This window comes from Cyprinus carpio, chromosome B13 (assembly GCF_018340385.1).
Source record: "Cyprinus carpio isolate SPL01 chromosome B13, ASM1834038v1, whole genome shotgun sequence".
Taxonomy (NCBI): domain Eukaryota; kingdom Metazoa; phylum Chordata; class Actinopteri; order Cypriniformes; family Cyprinidae; genus Cyprinus; species Cyprinus carpio.
The window spans coordinates 19,159,467-19,175,538 of NC_056609.1; the positions used below are offsets into that span (position 1 = coordinate 19,159,467).

The window sequence follows — 16,072 nt, forward strand, 5'->3', positions numbered from 1 at the left end:
TCTGAGCAGGATCAGCATTAAATCTAATTGGTCTTTCAGGTGAACACAGAGACACAAAGTGTGCGCAAGCATCATACACTAACAAACAAGTACCACTGTATCATTTTTTATTAAGTAGATTTAGTTAGGACATTGTGGTCCTTGACTTCAGCCACGCAGAAAACAAGTTTCAGCAAGACCGCAGAGTATCCAGACGTGTGGATCGTTACGGTGCAGCCCACTTTAATTGAGTGACTGTCCATCAGTTTACTCATTGGCTTGAGCACTGCTGCTATCAAGCAGCAGGCAATTTAGAGATTGCTTGTTTGGCAGAGCTGTCAAAGTCTGCCCTCTGGGAAATGACATATAGGCTTGCTGAAGATATATTTACTTTAGTTTCAAAATGTGCACATCAAAGCAGCAGTACACCTGCAAAACTATGAATACAGATCCACCAGTGAGATCCGAACAACTGTCATTGTTTCTTGTTAAGATTCAGATTGACTAGGAGCCGCCAAATTGACATCTGTTGCCATGTTCGTCACCTTCGATTATGTGAGATTTACATTGTGTTGTACATCGACTGCATTTATTGAATTACATTTATCTTTAAATGGGGTAAACCTGTTTCAGTTTACTTAACTGTCCTTTTGTCAAGAAGAAATCAGTTATAATTCTGGATGTCCACTATCAACTTAAATTTGACTAATTTAACATTTTTGACTTACAGTAGGTAACTGTGGGCGGGAATCCTTGGTCACGTACAATACCATTCAAAAGTTTGGGGGTCCCTAAGATTTAAGCATTAAATTAATCAAAAATGTTCCTTACCAAATAAATGTACAAATCAAAGAATCCTGAAAATGTATCACATTTTTATACACGTTTAATACCACAAAGTATTAAGTAGCACAAATGTTTTTAACACTTTTAATACTAATAGATGTTACATGAGCACCAAATCAGCGTATTAGAATGTTTTTAGTAATTAGATGTGTTAATGGTATTTTCATGCATTTTAATGCAAGACTCACTATGATTGAGCCGCTGGGACGACTTGCCCTAAAACTTCTGGCACAATTTACCCTCATAGCTACCATTTAGTGAAAAACACTACATTTTAAAATGCATGACTAATGGCCAAATAATTAACAGGCATTTTATATATTGGCAGAATGTTTGTAGATTTTTAGACCTGTACACAAAATCATTTTGCCTGGCATGTACTGTGGAAAAAAAGTTTAACATTTAAATTTAATAAAAAAATAATAATTTCATCCTAGCAATTTCCAGCTTGTCTTGTTATTGAAATCAGGTTTATAAGATCTTTTAATAGGTGCTTGTCTTGTTGAATCAAATCACATTTTCTCACATATTTCTCTCATTAAAGGTCAACAGTTTCTAACTAAAAAGCCATTATTTTCTGTCAATAACAGGTTACCTTCTGGGTTACATTACATAAAATCAGCTCCGCCATCAAGAAGGCTATATATAGGAGGCTTCAATAACTCTTTCTTACTTCCCAAAGGGCTTTTAGTGCATCAGTTTTTCCTCTGTCATTTCATTTGTTCCATCCTTTTTTTCCTGCTTATTCCATTTACATCAAGTAAGAGGAAGGATGAATGCAAGTGGAAGATGGTTAGCTTGAAGACAGTAGTATTCTAAATTGAGAAAGCCATTTGCTGGGGTGGGGGGCATCACGGCTGATCACTGTAAGGCTTTTTCTATTTGGGACTTTTAAAAGCAAGCCTGCAGTTCTTTAATGGTCTTTAGAGGAATGAAGAAGTGTTCTTCTCTGCGTTGTCTTTTGTGAAATGGGACACGAGCGCAGCGCTGAGCCCGCAGGCGTGAGTCCGTATCATTGTTGTCTTGACAGAGAGGCCATCACAGGCAGGCGTGCTGAGCAAACAGGATTTGTGAGATGAAGCGGCAAAGTCCGATCACACGGAAGGCCTCTTTTTCCTCACGTGTTCCCAAGAGTGACGCACTAACCTGCAGAAGTTGGTGCTGAAGCTCATATAGGTCACATTGACTTTGAGAACTAAACGTCTCCCTCTAATTGTCGTTTATGACTGCGTTGATAATACATCCTCTGAAAGTAAACAGAGATTGTGTGAATTGATTTTGCTAATGTATGTACCTAATCAACATTTCTTGTGTATCTTTATCATTCTCTAGACTGTTTGAAGGTTCTTCCTCACGCAAGATTGAGAAACTCAAAACTCTGCTGTGCTATTTCAGAAGAGTCACTGAATCAAGTAAGTCTGGACCTGTTTAACTGTACAAATATCCACTTAACACTCAGAGTTTCTTAAAGTGGTTTAATTGATGTTTATTATATTCCTGAATGGTTTTTTTTTTTTTTTTTTTAGTGCCCACTGGCCTTGTCACATTCACACGACAGAGCTTGAGCAGTTTTCCAAAATGGGAAAGGTACCTTATTTATAGTGCTTGGTACAGTGGTGTTGTTGGCTTTTTTTAATGACGACAAGTACTTTAGTGATAAAAAAAGAGTATATACTATCATATAAATCTCAGATTTATTTCTGAATGTGCTACAGCTAGAGGGCTCTCTGACATTTAAAGTAGTTCACTGAGATCACTCCTTCACAATGCTTTGTGCTTGATAAATGAACTTTGGCACTGTGTAGTCACTTTGGCCAATTGCTTCCTCTGGCAGTGCAGATGAGGGCAAACCGCCTCTCTGTTTTGCTTATTAGAAAACTCTTACCGCTGAGATGTTTGTATTTCAAACTGCTGAAGTCACGATTGTAACCTTCCACTCCTAGTTCACTATAGCATTTCTAGCTTGCCACTATTTATGATGCATCTGTTTAACAGTACTTGTAAATGAACGTTTTAGTGAGTGGTGGTTATTTTGCCATTGGTGTTTTGATGAAATTGTTTTTGACCTTTAGTTCAAAGAAACAGCTCACCCGTCTTCATATCACCTATAAGGGCACCATAGAGGATGATGGCTACGGGATGCTTCAGGTGAGAATGTCTTGCATGGGTAGTTTTGACTGTGACATCTGTCAGATTGGAGATTACTTTGACACAAAAGTCCTTTTCTGCCATCCTCCCTCTCTCCTTAAGAAGGACTTGTCTGCATAGTTGTTAATTATACTTTTTTTGTATGATTCTGATGCTGATGCTGATTCTTTTCCAGCTGTTTCTGGCAGTTTATCTTGAATGAGAACACATAAATAAATAATATTTCCCTAAAACTATCAATGGGACATTCTATAAAATTGGTGCCTCTTCCAGTTTGGCAATATTGGCTTTTTTGTTGTTGTTGTTGTTTTTTTTTTTTTTGCTTTGGCTTTTTGAGGACAAATTAAGTTTCATTATTTTTTAGAAGATGAAGCTTTAACTGGTATTTAAAAAAAAAAAAAAAAAAAAAAATTAAGGGATGATAATGCCATTATGACTTAGGATGGCATTCTGTTTATTATAAACATGCAGTTTTGTCATCTGTCTCTTTAAATGCTTAAGCTCTTTAAAGCAGAATGGATTCTGATTGGCTTTCAGTGTTTTTGGCTTCTATCAGCTGGAAAAAAGTATGTGAAAGTGATTCCGACAATATCATAAGTTGTCATATGGACTCTACTATTCTTTTACATTCAGAGCGATTTTTAACACTAGTTATATATTATCCTCTTTGGTGTGAACGGGCCTAAAGAGAAGATATATTTCCATTAGTATGCATATCTATCCAAAATATGCATATTTTATAATAAACTGTAGCAAGGAGAGTCTTTTTGTTGATATGTCTAGATTTGCTTTTGTTTTTATGAAGTACAAATGGCACCTTTTTTATAGCATTTCATATTCATATTGGACGTAACATATCAAAGATTTGTGACGCAATATGAAAAAAACAACTTAAACATCTCAGTGTTGACCCAGCTGACTGAGGTTCGGCAGATCTGTTGGCCCCGATCACATTCAGCCCTGCACCTCTCGAGTTCATTCCAGAGTCTGTCTGCCGGGGTCTTCTGCCCTGCTCTCCTTTTCCCATCTCTCCCCAGTTGGGGCAGGGCACACCCTGACAGCTGATGGGCACACATGAACAGCCCTGGGAGGTCTCAGGAGCCTGGGGTCCTGCCGGCTGGATTGACGGATGTTTCCGGAAGGGTGGGATGGTCTGACAGGTTGTCAGTAGTGCTGTGGAGAGGCGGGGCAGGGCGGTCGGAGCTGGAGTTGAGTGACCTGATCAGCGAGATCATCTGGCAGCCTGCCAACCTCCCTCCCCTTTTCTCCTCCATCTCACTGAGGAGGCTGTGGCCCAGTGAGTCCAGCCTGACAGCCTGCAAAACACAGCCCCAAAGGGGTCCTACACTTCCCCTGTTTACCTTTTCAGAGCTGTCCTGGGCCAATATTAGCACTGCTGCTCACACTCCCAGTCTTTGATATATAAAAATGCATAACAAAGGAGACAGCACTGAGGAAATGGCTTCCACAAGAGAATTCAGCGGTGCCACAAGTCAGCCACTCATGTAACTCATATAATTATGTATTTTATGTGTTTTATATTTATTTATTTATTTTCTCCTGCACTTTGTCATTTTTGCCCTTTCAACATTTTAGTGCCACAAATGTGATAAATATCAGTGCAAAACAATTTTTATGTCAGAAAATGTCAGTATTCTGTTAATTATATCAATTGAACATTTTCTTTACAAAAAAATAAATAAATCTGCCATGTAAATATGTGATATAATTTAGACACTTTTCTGGAAAACATCAGGCCACCCTTATTGTTGAGCCCTGATATGGTATATAAATACTAATATTTGCCAGTAGTACATATAATATACTCTAGTTGTAAAATGTAATATGTGACCCTGGACCGCAAAACCAGTCATAAGTCACACGGGTATATTTGTAGCATAGCCAAAAATACATTGTATGGGTCATAATTTTCGATTTTTCTTTTATGCCAAAAATCATTAGGATATTAAGTAAAAATCATGTTCCATGAGGATATTTTGTAAATTTCCTACCATAAATATATCAAAACTTAATTCTTTGCTTGGTAATATGCATTGCTAAGGACTTCATTTGGACAACTTTAAAGGTGATTTTCTCAATATTTTGATTTTTTTGGCACCCTCAGACTCCAGATTTTCAAATAGTTGTTTTTCAGCCAAATATTGTCCTATCCTAACAAACCATACATCAACTGAAAGCTGTTAAATGTATAAATCTCAAAAAATGTATATGTATAAATCGACCCTTATGACTGGTTTCGTTGTCCATGGTCACATATAATGTGTGGTAATAGAAAATAATTTTCTAAATAAAAATACAAGAGTATTACATAAGACCAAACCTTAAATGGTCTGCCTAGAAGCTGTGAACATATTTACTCATTTGTTTGAATTATCTGACCTTCATGGCTAATGGCCAGTCCTTAAAAGATCCATTATTCAGTAATGAGGGGAATGGACATTTGGCCTTGGCAGCTACCTGCAGGGTCACAGTGGACAGAAGTATCTTATGCATGTGTTTTACATCAGTGAAAAATTTCATGCTTATTAATTCTAATTTTGGATTTTTTTATCATATATTTATTATTTTGATTATTTAACTCATTGATATTTTTTTATACCCAAAGATTTTTATTTTGTTTTGTTTTAATTACAATTTCATGGCAGATGAGAAATATCAGCAGGTGTAGCAAAAAGTTCATTTTGGATTTGTACATGTGCACAAATGAAAGTTCCCTAGAATGATGCAGAAAATTATTTCCTCCTTTAAATTTTTTCATCTTTTGTAGTTTTACGCACAGTCGGGTAGAGCACTCTATTTTCCACCCCTGTGCATTTTAACACCCTGTCCCCTACCCAGAACCTATAATCTCTGGTGACAAGCTGGACAGACAACCTGGCTTACAGTCTGACCCTTTGAATGTTCAGACAAGTATCATAGATCTCTGTACCGTAACATCATTTCACACCAAGGATGAAATAATATTTTTTAAACTTTAGTCCAGTTGAACAATTTTGCAGAAGATGAATATGTGTTTTTATTTGTGCTGCAGGTGGACTTTGCGAACAGGCTCGTGGGTGGAGGGGTGACAGGTATGGGGTTGGTCCAGGAGGAGATACGCTTCATCATCAACCCTGAGCTCATAGTATCACGCCTCTTCACAGAAGCTTTGGACCACAACGAGTGCCTCATCATCACAGGTCAGCACACACACATGAGGCCGCTCCTCCCTCCCGTCTGTCCTGCACACCATCACGCATCTCTGTCTGACTGATCTCCACCACTACTGAAGTGTCTTGTTCCTCCCTTCTAGCTGTTCAAACACCTGTTGTCTAAAATATTACCTTTTTGTACTTAGATGAACCTATGGCTGATTATATAATAAGTTGGCTTAGAAATCATAAGGAATTTAAGGATTTTGCCTTCTTCACATGGAGGTTTTCAAACTTTAACGACCCCCAATTATGGCAATATTTTTGCAAGGGACCTCTTTCAGCAGCATTTGTACTGTGTGAGGAAAAATAAAGCGTGGTGTTATAAAGATAGTGTTGTTTCCTAAATAAAATGATTAGCTTATTTATTTTCATTGTTCTAAAGCAAAGGCAAAAATATTAGCTTTAGTGTATCTTGTATAAACATAAAAAGAAACATTTAAATTCAGTTATGTGGCACTTTTCACCAAAAAGCATAGAGACTAATAATGAAACTAGAAAGCATAATATTTTTTAATTTAGTAAATGTATTACAGTTATTGAAATTAATTTTTAGTAAAAATATTTCATGTTAAATTGCCTAAACAATTTAAGTTGCGTAAACAATAACTGACAAAACAAAATATTATTATTATTTATTTAATTTTTTATTTTATTTTTCTTTTTTACAAAAAAATGTCCTCCTTATGGATCCAGTGTGAAAGCCTTTGCCTTAACAAGACCATTATAAATGTATTTATTTTTATTTATTTATTTAGTTAGTTTTGGTTTTTGTACTTACTGTGAACTATTCTTCACAAGTTTAACACAGCAGAAGATTTTGGTTCACTTTGAGTCATCAGAGATGGCCAGAAGTAATTCAGTGGTTCATTGAGTCAATAAGATTCATTCATTGAGAAGATTCATTCACAATTTGGAAGGCACTAGATGATACTGTCACAGTGTTTTAGCACGTTGTTTGAAGCAATATTGTAGACATTCAGAAACTATTAATAGAAGCAAACATCATAAAATCACTCAGCTTATTTTGCGGGGTTTGAATCAAGATAAAGTAATGTAATCATAAATGTTATTAGGTATCTATGTTTGATGCTGGATCTGATTATCGGGAGGGATCAGGTTTGATTTCATCCGCTAATGAAGTCAGTCACTGTAATCACGCTTCTCTAACACTACTTATAGTGAGCTGAATAGCACCTCACATGTTTTTGCGACTAGCAATTTGCCATTTCTCGCAGAAGCTTGTGTATACATTCAGCTCCATTCTTACCACCCCTCCCCCATCTTCCCTCCTCATCCAATTTGAACGTAAATCCATTACATTGATTCACGCTGGACTCAGGGCAGCCCTGTTATTCCTCATTTCTCTCTAGCCGAATTGCCCTATTTTTCACCCTCCAACTCACTGTGCTTGAGTCAACACGTTAAGTGACAACCCCCCTTTCCTCACACTACATATCTCTCCCTCTTCCTCTGTGTCTTTCTCTGTCTCTGTGCTATTCTTCCATCACTCTGTTCATCCATTATGAACTGTGCTTTTTTGACTGAGTGGCAGGATTGGAGAGGAGCCCAGGTCATGAGTAAATGTCCTGCATCCAATACATTACAAACAGGTTGTCTCTTTCCTTCCTCACTTGATGTTTGTAGCATGTGATCCCTGCTGCTCCTTTCCTACCTCTTTTGCTACAGAATGATACAATACATGCACAGGAAAGTAGAAAGTAGTGGTGCTTCAGTGCTGATCAATAAGAGAAAAAAAAAAGTAGAGGTTTTAATACTAGTCAATTCAGTATTAGCAGTACTTGGGTTACCTGGTGGATATTGGTTTTGATTAATAGTTATGGATTCTTAAGAACTGTTTTGAGAGTAAAGTTTGCTAATGAATTAGTTTGTAAAGCAGTTTAAACGATTCATTGATAAGAATCAAAATTAAATTGGCTCAATCAAAGTAGTTTTTAAAATTAATCACAAATGATTGGTCCTGGAAATGTCAATGAAAATTAATTTTTCAAAAACTGCTACGTAAACGCAGCCTACAACAGCTGCCACTCTGCATTATGTTAGACAGTAATATTGACATTTTGATATTTTAAAGAAATTTTCTGTTTTGGTAACCATTGACTTGCAATGTATAATAAATAAAAAAACAGCCATTAAAAAAAAAATACTTTTTTTTTCTATTTATTTTTTTTTTATTTTTAATTTTTTTGGTTGAACCATCCATTTAAATAATTACAAATAATTACAAAGAATAATGACATAATTACTTAAGTAATGCTTGTATATTATATGCCAATCCAAAATGTGTCACAGTGTTATTTTGGTATCATATATACTATATTACAGGTTTTTTTAAAAAAAAATTTTTTTATATCTTTTATTTTAACTTTATTTAGTTTTAGTTTTTAATTTACTTTTATTAGTTTTTAAATTAATTTAGTTTAACTTAATACACTAATATAACAAACTAAAATAAAAATGAATAAAAAACTATAAAATATAGACATTTTTATTTAATTTTATCTCAGTTTAAAATGTATATTTTATTTCAGGTAACAATTTTTTTTTTGTACAGTTTTAGTTGCTGTAATAACCCTGATGTGTCATAAATGTTTCTCTAAATTATTAGTATCTCTCAAGGGAAATTTGAGCCTGAAAAACTATGATGGCTTGGAGAAACTGAAATGTATGACCACCTACCTTGTTATATAAAAAAGGTTCTTTCAAGGCTGACACCATGATGTGCAATGTGTCTTTGTTTTCCTATCTGGTGATACAGACAGGATACAAAGTGAGCTTTGCGTTTTCCTCTTGCTCTTTTTTTTTTTTTTTTTTTTTTTTTTTTTTTACACTAAAATGGAACAGAGTTACTTGTCCATCACTGAGTATCATCCAGCTTTATTTAAAACCTACATTCAAAGTCAGATAGACATCACTTAGAACAGTGTTGGTTTAAATGATTGACAAGAGGGTCAAATCTTTTCTTTCTGTTTGCGTAGTTGAATGCTCTCCTTATTTTTAAGGAATGACTGCAGTCACAACCATGTAGAAAGTTGCACTCTGATTGGCTGTTGCCCACTCACACACCTGCTGTCCCCCTCGTTTCACATCCACCCATGCACTCTGACGTCTTCCAAACAAGGCACAGATGCACAACTGTTAATCAAAATATTGTGGCTTTCAAACTAATATGTCATTTCCTGGAAGTCTGGAAAGTTTAGATAGTTAAGGCACAGAAGTGGTTGTGTACCACTGAGAAGTCATTTTCAGAGCTGTGTTAGTGAGTTATAATTCTGTAAATCAGCCTCAAAGTCACTGTGAACTTGGAGTTTTCCACCCCAGTCTCAAAATACCCTCAGATATTAGTCATCTCTCTCTCTTTCACTTACGTTCTCTCTCTCACCCCTGATGTCCCCTCCTTCCACTTAACAGTATTACCTCTGGCCACAATGAATGACTGCAGGAACGACCTTCTCTAATGGATCCAGCCATTCCATCATGGTTATTACAACAAACTAAATATTCATCGTCATCTCCGTTTCTATTGCACTGCAGCTCGCCTTTGCAGCAAATCATATCCCGCCAGTAATGCATCATGACACGTGCTCCTTAATGCACTCTTTCTGCGTCAGTAGACTTGGCAGAAATGCTGAAGCATTGGTACAGGGGCTGGATTTTAATCTTGAAATTGCTCTTTGTCAGAGTGCCATTGAAACTGGCCACTAACGCTAATTAGATCAAGGTGAGGGAGGAGGATTCTAGAGGACTTCATGGTAGTTGGGAGATGCACAGTGTCTGGAAGCATTTTTTTTCCATCAGGATACAGTCAGACTGAAAAGTCAAAAATTATTAAATGCCCATGAGAAGGATGCAATAGTAATGCAGTACTAGAATTTGCCAATTTAAGGTAATTGGACAGCGAAATGCTCATTGTGTCAGCAGGGACAGAAAAAAAAAAAAACAGGTTTAGAAGAAAAGACACGTTAACTGCAAACAAATTAAGAATGAATGTGAAGAGTTTGGTGTGAAACCAACAGGAACCATTAAACTGCAACCGTCTCCAGAAGTAGAAGGTGTGAGGTTCTCAGAGCCTTTGCTTAGGTAAAAATCCTAAAAAAAATTAAAAAATCCTCACTTAACTTATTATTAAGTAATAAATAGTTATTATAAATAATTGCATGTATAAATCTCACCTTAATGTCACCTCATTGTGATTATCTAAAGTTATTTTGTTCTCTAATAAGTTGGGGACAAGAAAATGTTATGGATACTGTAGCAGGAATTACCCTCAACTTATGTATTTCTGTTTTATTTATTTGGTCTTCCTTTAGGCACAGAGCAATACAGCGAGTACTCTGGCTATGCAGAGAGCTTCAAATGGAAAGCCAATCACAAAGATGAGATTCCCAGGTAATGGCAATAATGGATTACTGATTATAAAACTGATTATAAGAACACATCTTAAATGGGTTCCTACACTTTTAAAAATGTAGTTAGCTATCCCGAATATAACCAAGCAACCAAGACACAAATGCCATGGTTTACGGATAGTAAAAAGCCCAGAATAAAATAAACATCTTTTCCCATTTTCAGAGACGGGTGGGAGCGGAGGTGCACCGAAATTGTGGCTGTGGATGCACTGAAATACAGGAATTTCATGGAGCAGTTTCAGCCTGAGAAAATGATCCGGGAGCTAAACAAGGTCAGCAAAGTCTTCAAGCAAATATTCTTCTGTGTTTCACACTGATGAATGAAATGGCAAATCCTTGACCTCTGTCAAGCTCTAATAGCCTTAGATTTCCTTAACCTTGCCAGTCTGCGTTGCTTAGAGGATTTAATGAGGCATGACATGAGTCTTCTTGTGAGTCTCTTGTATTCTGCTGTGATTAGCTTGTATTTGTTCCTCTACCATATAAGGCTGTCTCCTATTTTCAGGCATATTGTGGTTTCATGCGACCTGCTGTGAACCCTGAGAACCTCTCCGCTGTTGCCACAGGAAACTGGGGATGTGGTGCGTTTGGAGGCGACACGCGACTCAAAGGTACATGCAGGTCGTGGAATGGACAATAAAACCATCATCTGTTCCTTACAAAGTGAAGCTACACAGTTTTAAAGATGGACTCTTATAGGACATTTCAGTCTGAATTTTCATGCATCAATATTACAATTATGACAATTATTATTGAGATTCTAACTGTTAGTTATCATTTTATGGCCGATATCTCATTAATGACTGATATTTAAAGTCTGTATTGCTATACTGTCTAATTAAATAAAACCTTAAATCAGCCTCTTAAATGCTACAAATGAATGCAGGCATCACAACATTATAATCTGGAGTATGAGAAATAATTAGTTATTTATTAGAGCATGTTTATCTCTAGATTTTCATTGTTTGTTTTAATCATTTCTGATTTTGTTGTGTTTTAGCAATCAGACAATACAGAGAAGCTCTCTCACTTTGTTTTTTGACCCAAGACATGTTTTTCCACTTTCCTGTTATTGATCAGCTGACACACATTTATGTTTTCCATTAAAAGTGCAACTGATTTTCCAGCCTCATCCATAAATTCATGGCAAGCTTGTGCCAGCTGATCGTTTTCTGTTGTAAGGCTGGAAACCGTTTCATGAGATGATTCCATCTTTGATAGTTCATCATTCTTGAACCATGAGCCGTCTGTATGTGTGGAGTTAGTTAATTTCTCCCAATGACTTGCAACACAGTAAATTCATCTTGAGGCTGAGATTTTTTGGGCAATCCGTTTAGTTAGCGCTAGTTTGACTACAGATTACCCATTGTAATTGGCTGCTCTCATTTGAACAACATCCATTCATCAGTGGGCTACATTCAACCTCTTTAAATATTTAAAATCTTTAGACTCAATTTGAAGCTGGGTGACTAAGATTGAGTCTCTTAATAGGGGTTGTTAGACATGGGTTATTTACCTTTAAAAAAAAAAAATTGGATGTCAGTTTTTTTTCTACAGCTAGGAACATGGAGCAAAACAAAAGAATCCCCACTATGCCTTTAGTGATGTATTATACCATGTTTAGTCATTTGAGTTGGGCAGCTGTCAGTACTTACTCCGGAACCTCAGAGAATATCAGTCATACATAGAACATGCAGCGGTTGATTGGCCCTTCATTTTGCTAATGGGAGTGGGAGGGGTATCTACATAGCATTTTTCTTCTTTTTTATTCTATATTCCCATGCATTTATGACAGGAATCCATTCGTGAATGTATACATGCCATTTCTGTTTAGGGATGCATGCTTTAAAGAGAAATGAATGTGAAATATGTAAGGCTTCCTAAATTGTGTTTATGGCTGCAGGCCCATTGAAACTTTTGCTCACTGTCAGCTGTGTCCATTTGTCCTTCCAGCTCTGCTGCAGTTGATGGCAGCTTCTGAGGCGGGGAGAGATGTGGCCTATTTCACTTTTGGAGATGAGGAACTCATGAGGGACGTGAATGCCTTGTACAAATTTCTTAAAGACAAGTGTGTCACTGTCGGTAAGGGGCATGTTACATTTGCATCATTTTTGGACAGATCTGTTTCAGATTTCTCGTGCACATTTTTAAAAATGAATGTTTGTGCTTACTGGAGGTGTGTGTGTGTGTGTGTGTGTGTGTGTGTGTGTGTATATATTTAGGCTGCATTTATCTGTTTAAAATACAGTAGAAACAGTAATATTGTTGCTACTATTTAAAAGTTTATATATATGTATATATGTATGTATATGTATAATATATATATATATATATATATATATATATATATATATATATATATATATGTATATATATATATATATATATATGTATATATATATACATATACATATACATATATATACACATATACATATACATATATATACACATATACATATACATATATATACACATATACTTATATAGTGTCACATGATTCTTTAGAAATCATTCTAATATGTTGATTTGCTGCTTAATATTTTAGTGGAAATCATACTACTTTTGATTTTCTGAAATCTTTGATGCATTTTTTGAAAACACGATTTTTATAACAAAGTAAAAGTCTTTGCTGACATTTTTGATTAAATTAATGTAAACTTACAGAATAAGTGTTAATTTCTTTAAAAAATATATATCTTACTAAACTTTCGAATGGTTGTGTATGTGTGTAAAAATCAAATAAATATGACAAACCGTACAATACATATGCTAATTTTGAAATGACTGCAATATTGAACCATTTGTTTCGCATAATTAAATGATACCATTAGTGCTCTTTGGTATTGTGAAGTTCGGTTTCAACTGACCCCACTGTTTCTGTCCCATTTTTCCTTTGTGACATTTATTGAAACCTTTTTGAGAAAACGCTGTCAGCCATCTATTGTACTAAAGTGGAGACGGCAGTAAACTCGTGCGCTCTGTGATTTATGAATGGCTCTAGACTCGGCTGACGCCATGATGCTCGCCATCCCTCAAAATTTTTTTTCCCCCCCTCTTTCTCTTTTACTCTCTCTGTCTCTCTGTCTCTCAGGCACTCTGTACTTCTACTTAAAGCAGTACTCTAATGTGGTGTCTAAGCATTTCAAGAGGCCGAACATCAGCCTCTATGGGTACATCTATGATAAGGTCAATACAAATACGGACCCCGAGCCCAGCCCCAGCGACAGCAACTTAACCACTGCGCCTTCCCCCTGTCCTGCAGACTGCCATTAATGCTGGTCAACGGCTAACTCAACCTTGTCCAAATGCCGCAGTGCTTTCTATTCCTTTAGAAATACTTTTTGGGTGATTGTCTTGAGAGCACATTATGCCTTTCTTTTCCCTTTTTTTTTTTTTTGTATCAGTGAGTGAGTTTCACGTCATTATGAATAAGGGGACAGAAAGTATAGCAATAGACTGTAAATCCTTATTTCTTGTGAACATCATCTAGGTTTAATCCTTGGAGAGTTTTTCTGAAATGCCAGCCAAGCTTCCCTAGGTTAAAATTTATCCATCATTTAATTGGGTGTCCAAGGTGTAGTCTTTATTTATTTAATTTTTTTCTTATTCAGGAACTAACAGTGATTCACAAAAAAGTGTGTAGACATAAATAACAATATGCATGAGAACCTCTAAATACACAGTAAAGTCCCCTTTGACACTTGATTATAAAATGTATTGCACAAGACTTATCCTTTTTAGTTGCTCAAATATGAAAAGGTTTGATAATGAAAGATGTGACCTGTTGGAAAAAAACTTGTATAATCATCACACTAATGGAACTGCTGCAAATCAGATTGTGGGAAAAAATATAGTATCTGCATGACATTTTTAGTGATTTATTACGCTCAAGGTTTTTACAGTTTCATTTACTGTTTTGATTAAAGTCACCTTCAAGAAATGGGGTTGATATTTAAAGGTAGTGAATATTTTCATATGTTTTGCTCTTTATTTTATTCTGATTTGATAATTAAAATTATTGATTCAGACACTTGTCATCTGTTTTTTTTTTTCAACATGTGGATGCAATCCTCAGATTTTAACAACAGCTGGATGCACTATTTAATGACTTTAACTTATTTACAGTACTTATGATATATAAAATATATTAAATGATATGTGCACAGTTATAAAGTCAGTGCCATCTATCAAAGTCATCACAATGAAACAATTATCCTTTCAGTCTTTGCCATGCTGCATTATTGCAAGGTTCAGGATTTATCTTTATGATGTATCTTTTACATTTACTTGTAAGTCTCATTTTAGTTGAGCTAAATATTTGTTCTTTTTGAAATGTCATAAAGATAAACACTCTGCTTATTGCAAAATCAGATAAGTAGACCTAGATTGTAGTCTGGTTTTGCCTTTGTCCAGCATGTATACACCCTAATTGTACAGTATATAATGCTGCTTAATCTGACCATGTTAGAGTCATAAATTGTAGTTCTAGTTTGATCTAACTGACCTTTCTTGATCACCATCTTTTGTCAAGGCTGTTCCTAATCAACCTCAAATGCTTTTGAAGGTTTTCATCAGTTCAGCCCAGAGCACAAGTGCCACTAGGCGACTAAAATATGGTCCCTTAGAACCATTCTATTGTTTTATAACGGATACAGTATCCCCTTGTTTTCTCAAATACTGGGGTCAGTAAAGGGCCGGACTTTAATAGAAATTTAAATGTCAATGAAATGAGTTAAGAAGCATTACATTCTTGTCAACATTTGTTTCATGAAGAATGAAAATGTGGGCATGGAAATATCAAATAATATTTCTTTTTTTTAAATGACGGCTGACTTTAATAAGATCCCTGCTATGGAAGGCTCTCAGCTCCGTCTGTTTCAAGAGCTGAAGTCAGAGAGCACCAAAATGGCATTTTCACTTATAATTGCATGACCTTACTTATGCCTGGTTACAAGACGCTTTTTGCTCTGATAGTCCTTCAATCTAGAGTTTTGATTATGGCACTGATCAAGAACAGAGAGGGACAAATGTAGACGTTTATTATAACGACATGTATAACAACACCACAATATGAACCTGTGGCACATATGGCATCTTGTTCTATTCCGCTGTCATGCAGCACTTTTTGTGCTTATAGCATGAATGCTGCTCCATATAGTACAAATGTGCAGACTATTGCTAATGTTAATATCTCTGTTGAGGAGTCAGAATTGATAGTATATTTTTCCACACATAAAAAGGTCACACATAATGCTTTGATCCTGAAAATCATGCATTTGGCATTCTCTTAATTCTGTATTTTAATCATGCCTGTTTTATTTTTGAAACGACCATGATAGCAGCCCAGTGATGATTAATGACAATGCTTTATTTTTCTGGTTGTTGGCCACTAAGAGTGATGAAACTAGTTTTGAGGTACTGAGGGGGAGGGAAGGCAATTAGCTCAGACTGTAA

General features: G+C 35.8%; 1 protein-coding gene across 2 annotated transcripts in view; it reads left to right on the plus strand.

The window, feature by feature from the left end:
- The window catches only part of parga (poly (ADP-ribose) glycohydrolase a), a 28,798-nt gene extending 14,152 nt beyond the window's left edge, over nt 1–14,646 (plus strand). For both annotated transcript variants that reach the window (XM_042737087.1, XM_042737088.1), the window contains exons 10-18: nt 2,158–2,237; nt 2,352–2,412; nt 2,898–2,973; nt 6,026–6,173; nt 10,517–10,595; nt 10,779–10,887; nt 11,121–11,226; nt 12,569–12,697; nt 13,710–14,646. In XM_042737087.1, coding sequence (XP_042593021.1) covers nt 2,158–2,237; nt 2,352–2,412; nt 2,898–2,973; nt 6,026–6,173; nt 10,517–10,595; nt 10,779–10,887; nt 11,121–11,226; nt 12,569–12,697; nt 13,710–13,891 — 970 coding nt within the window. In that variant the 3' untranslated portion in view covers nt 13,892–14,646. The remainder of the gene's footprint in view (nt 1–2,157; nt 2,238–2,351; nt 2,413–2,897; nt 2,974–6,025; nt 6,174–10,516; nt 10,596–10,778; nt 10,888–11,120; nt 11,227–12,568; nt 12,698–13,709) is intronic.
- Nucleotides 14,647–16,072: the final 1,426 nt, after the last annotated feature.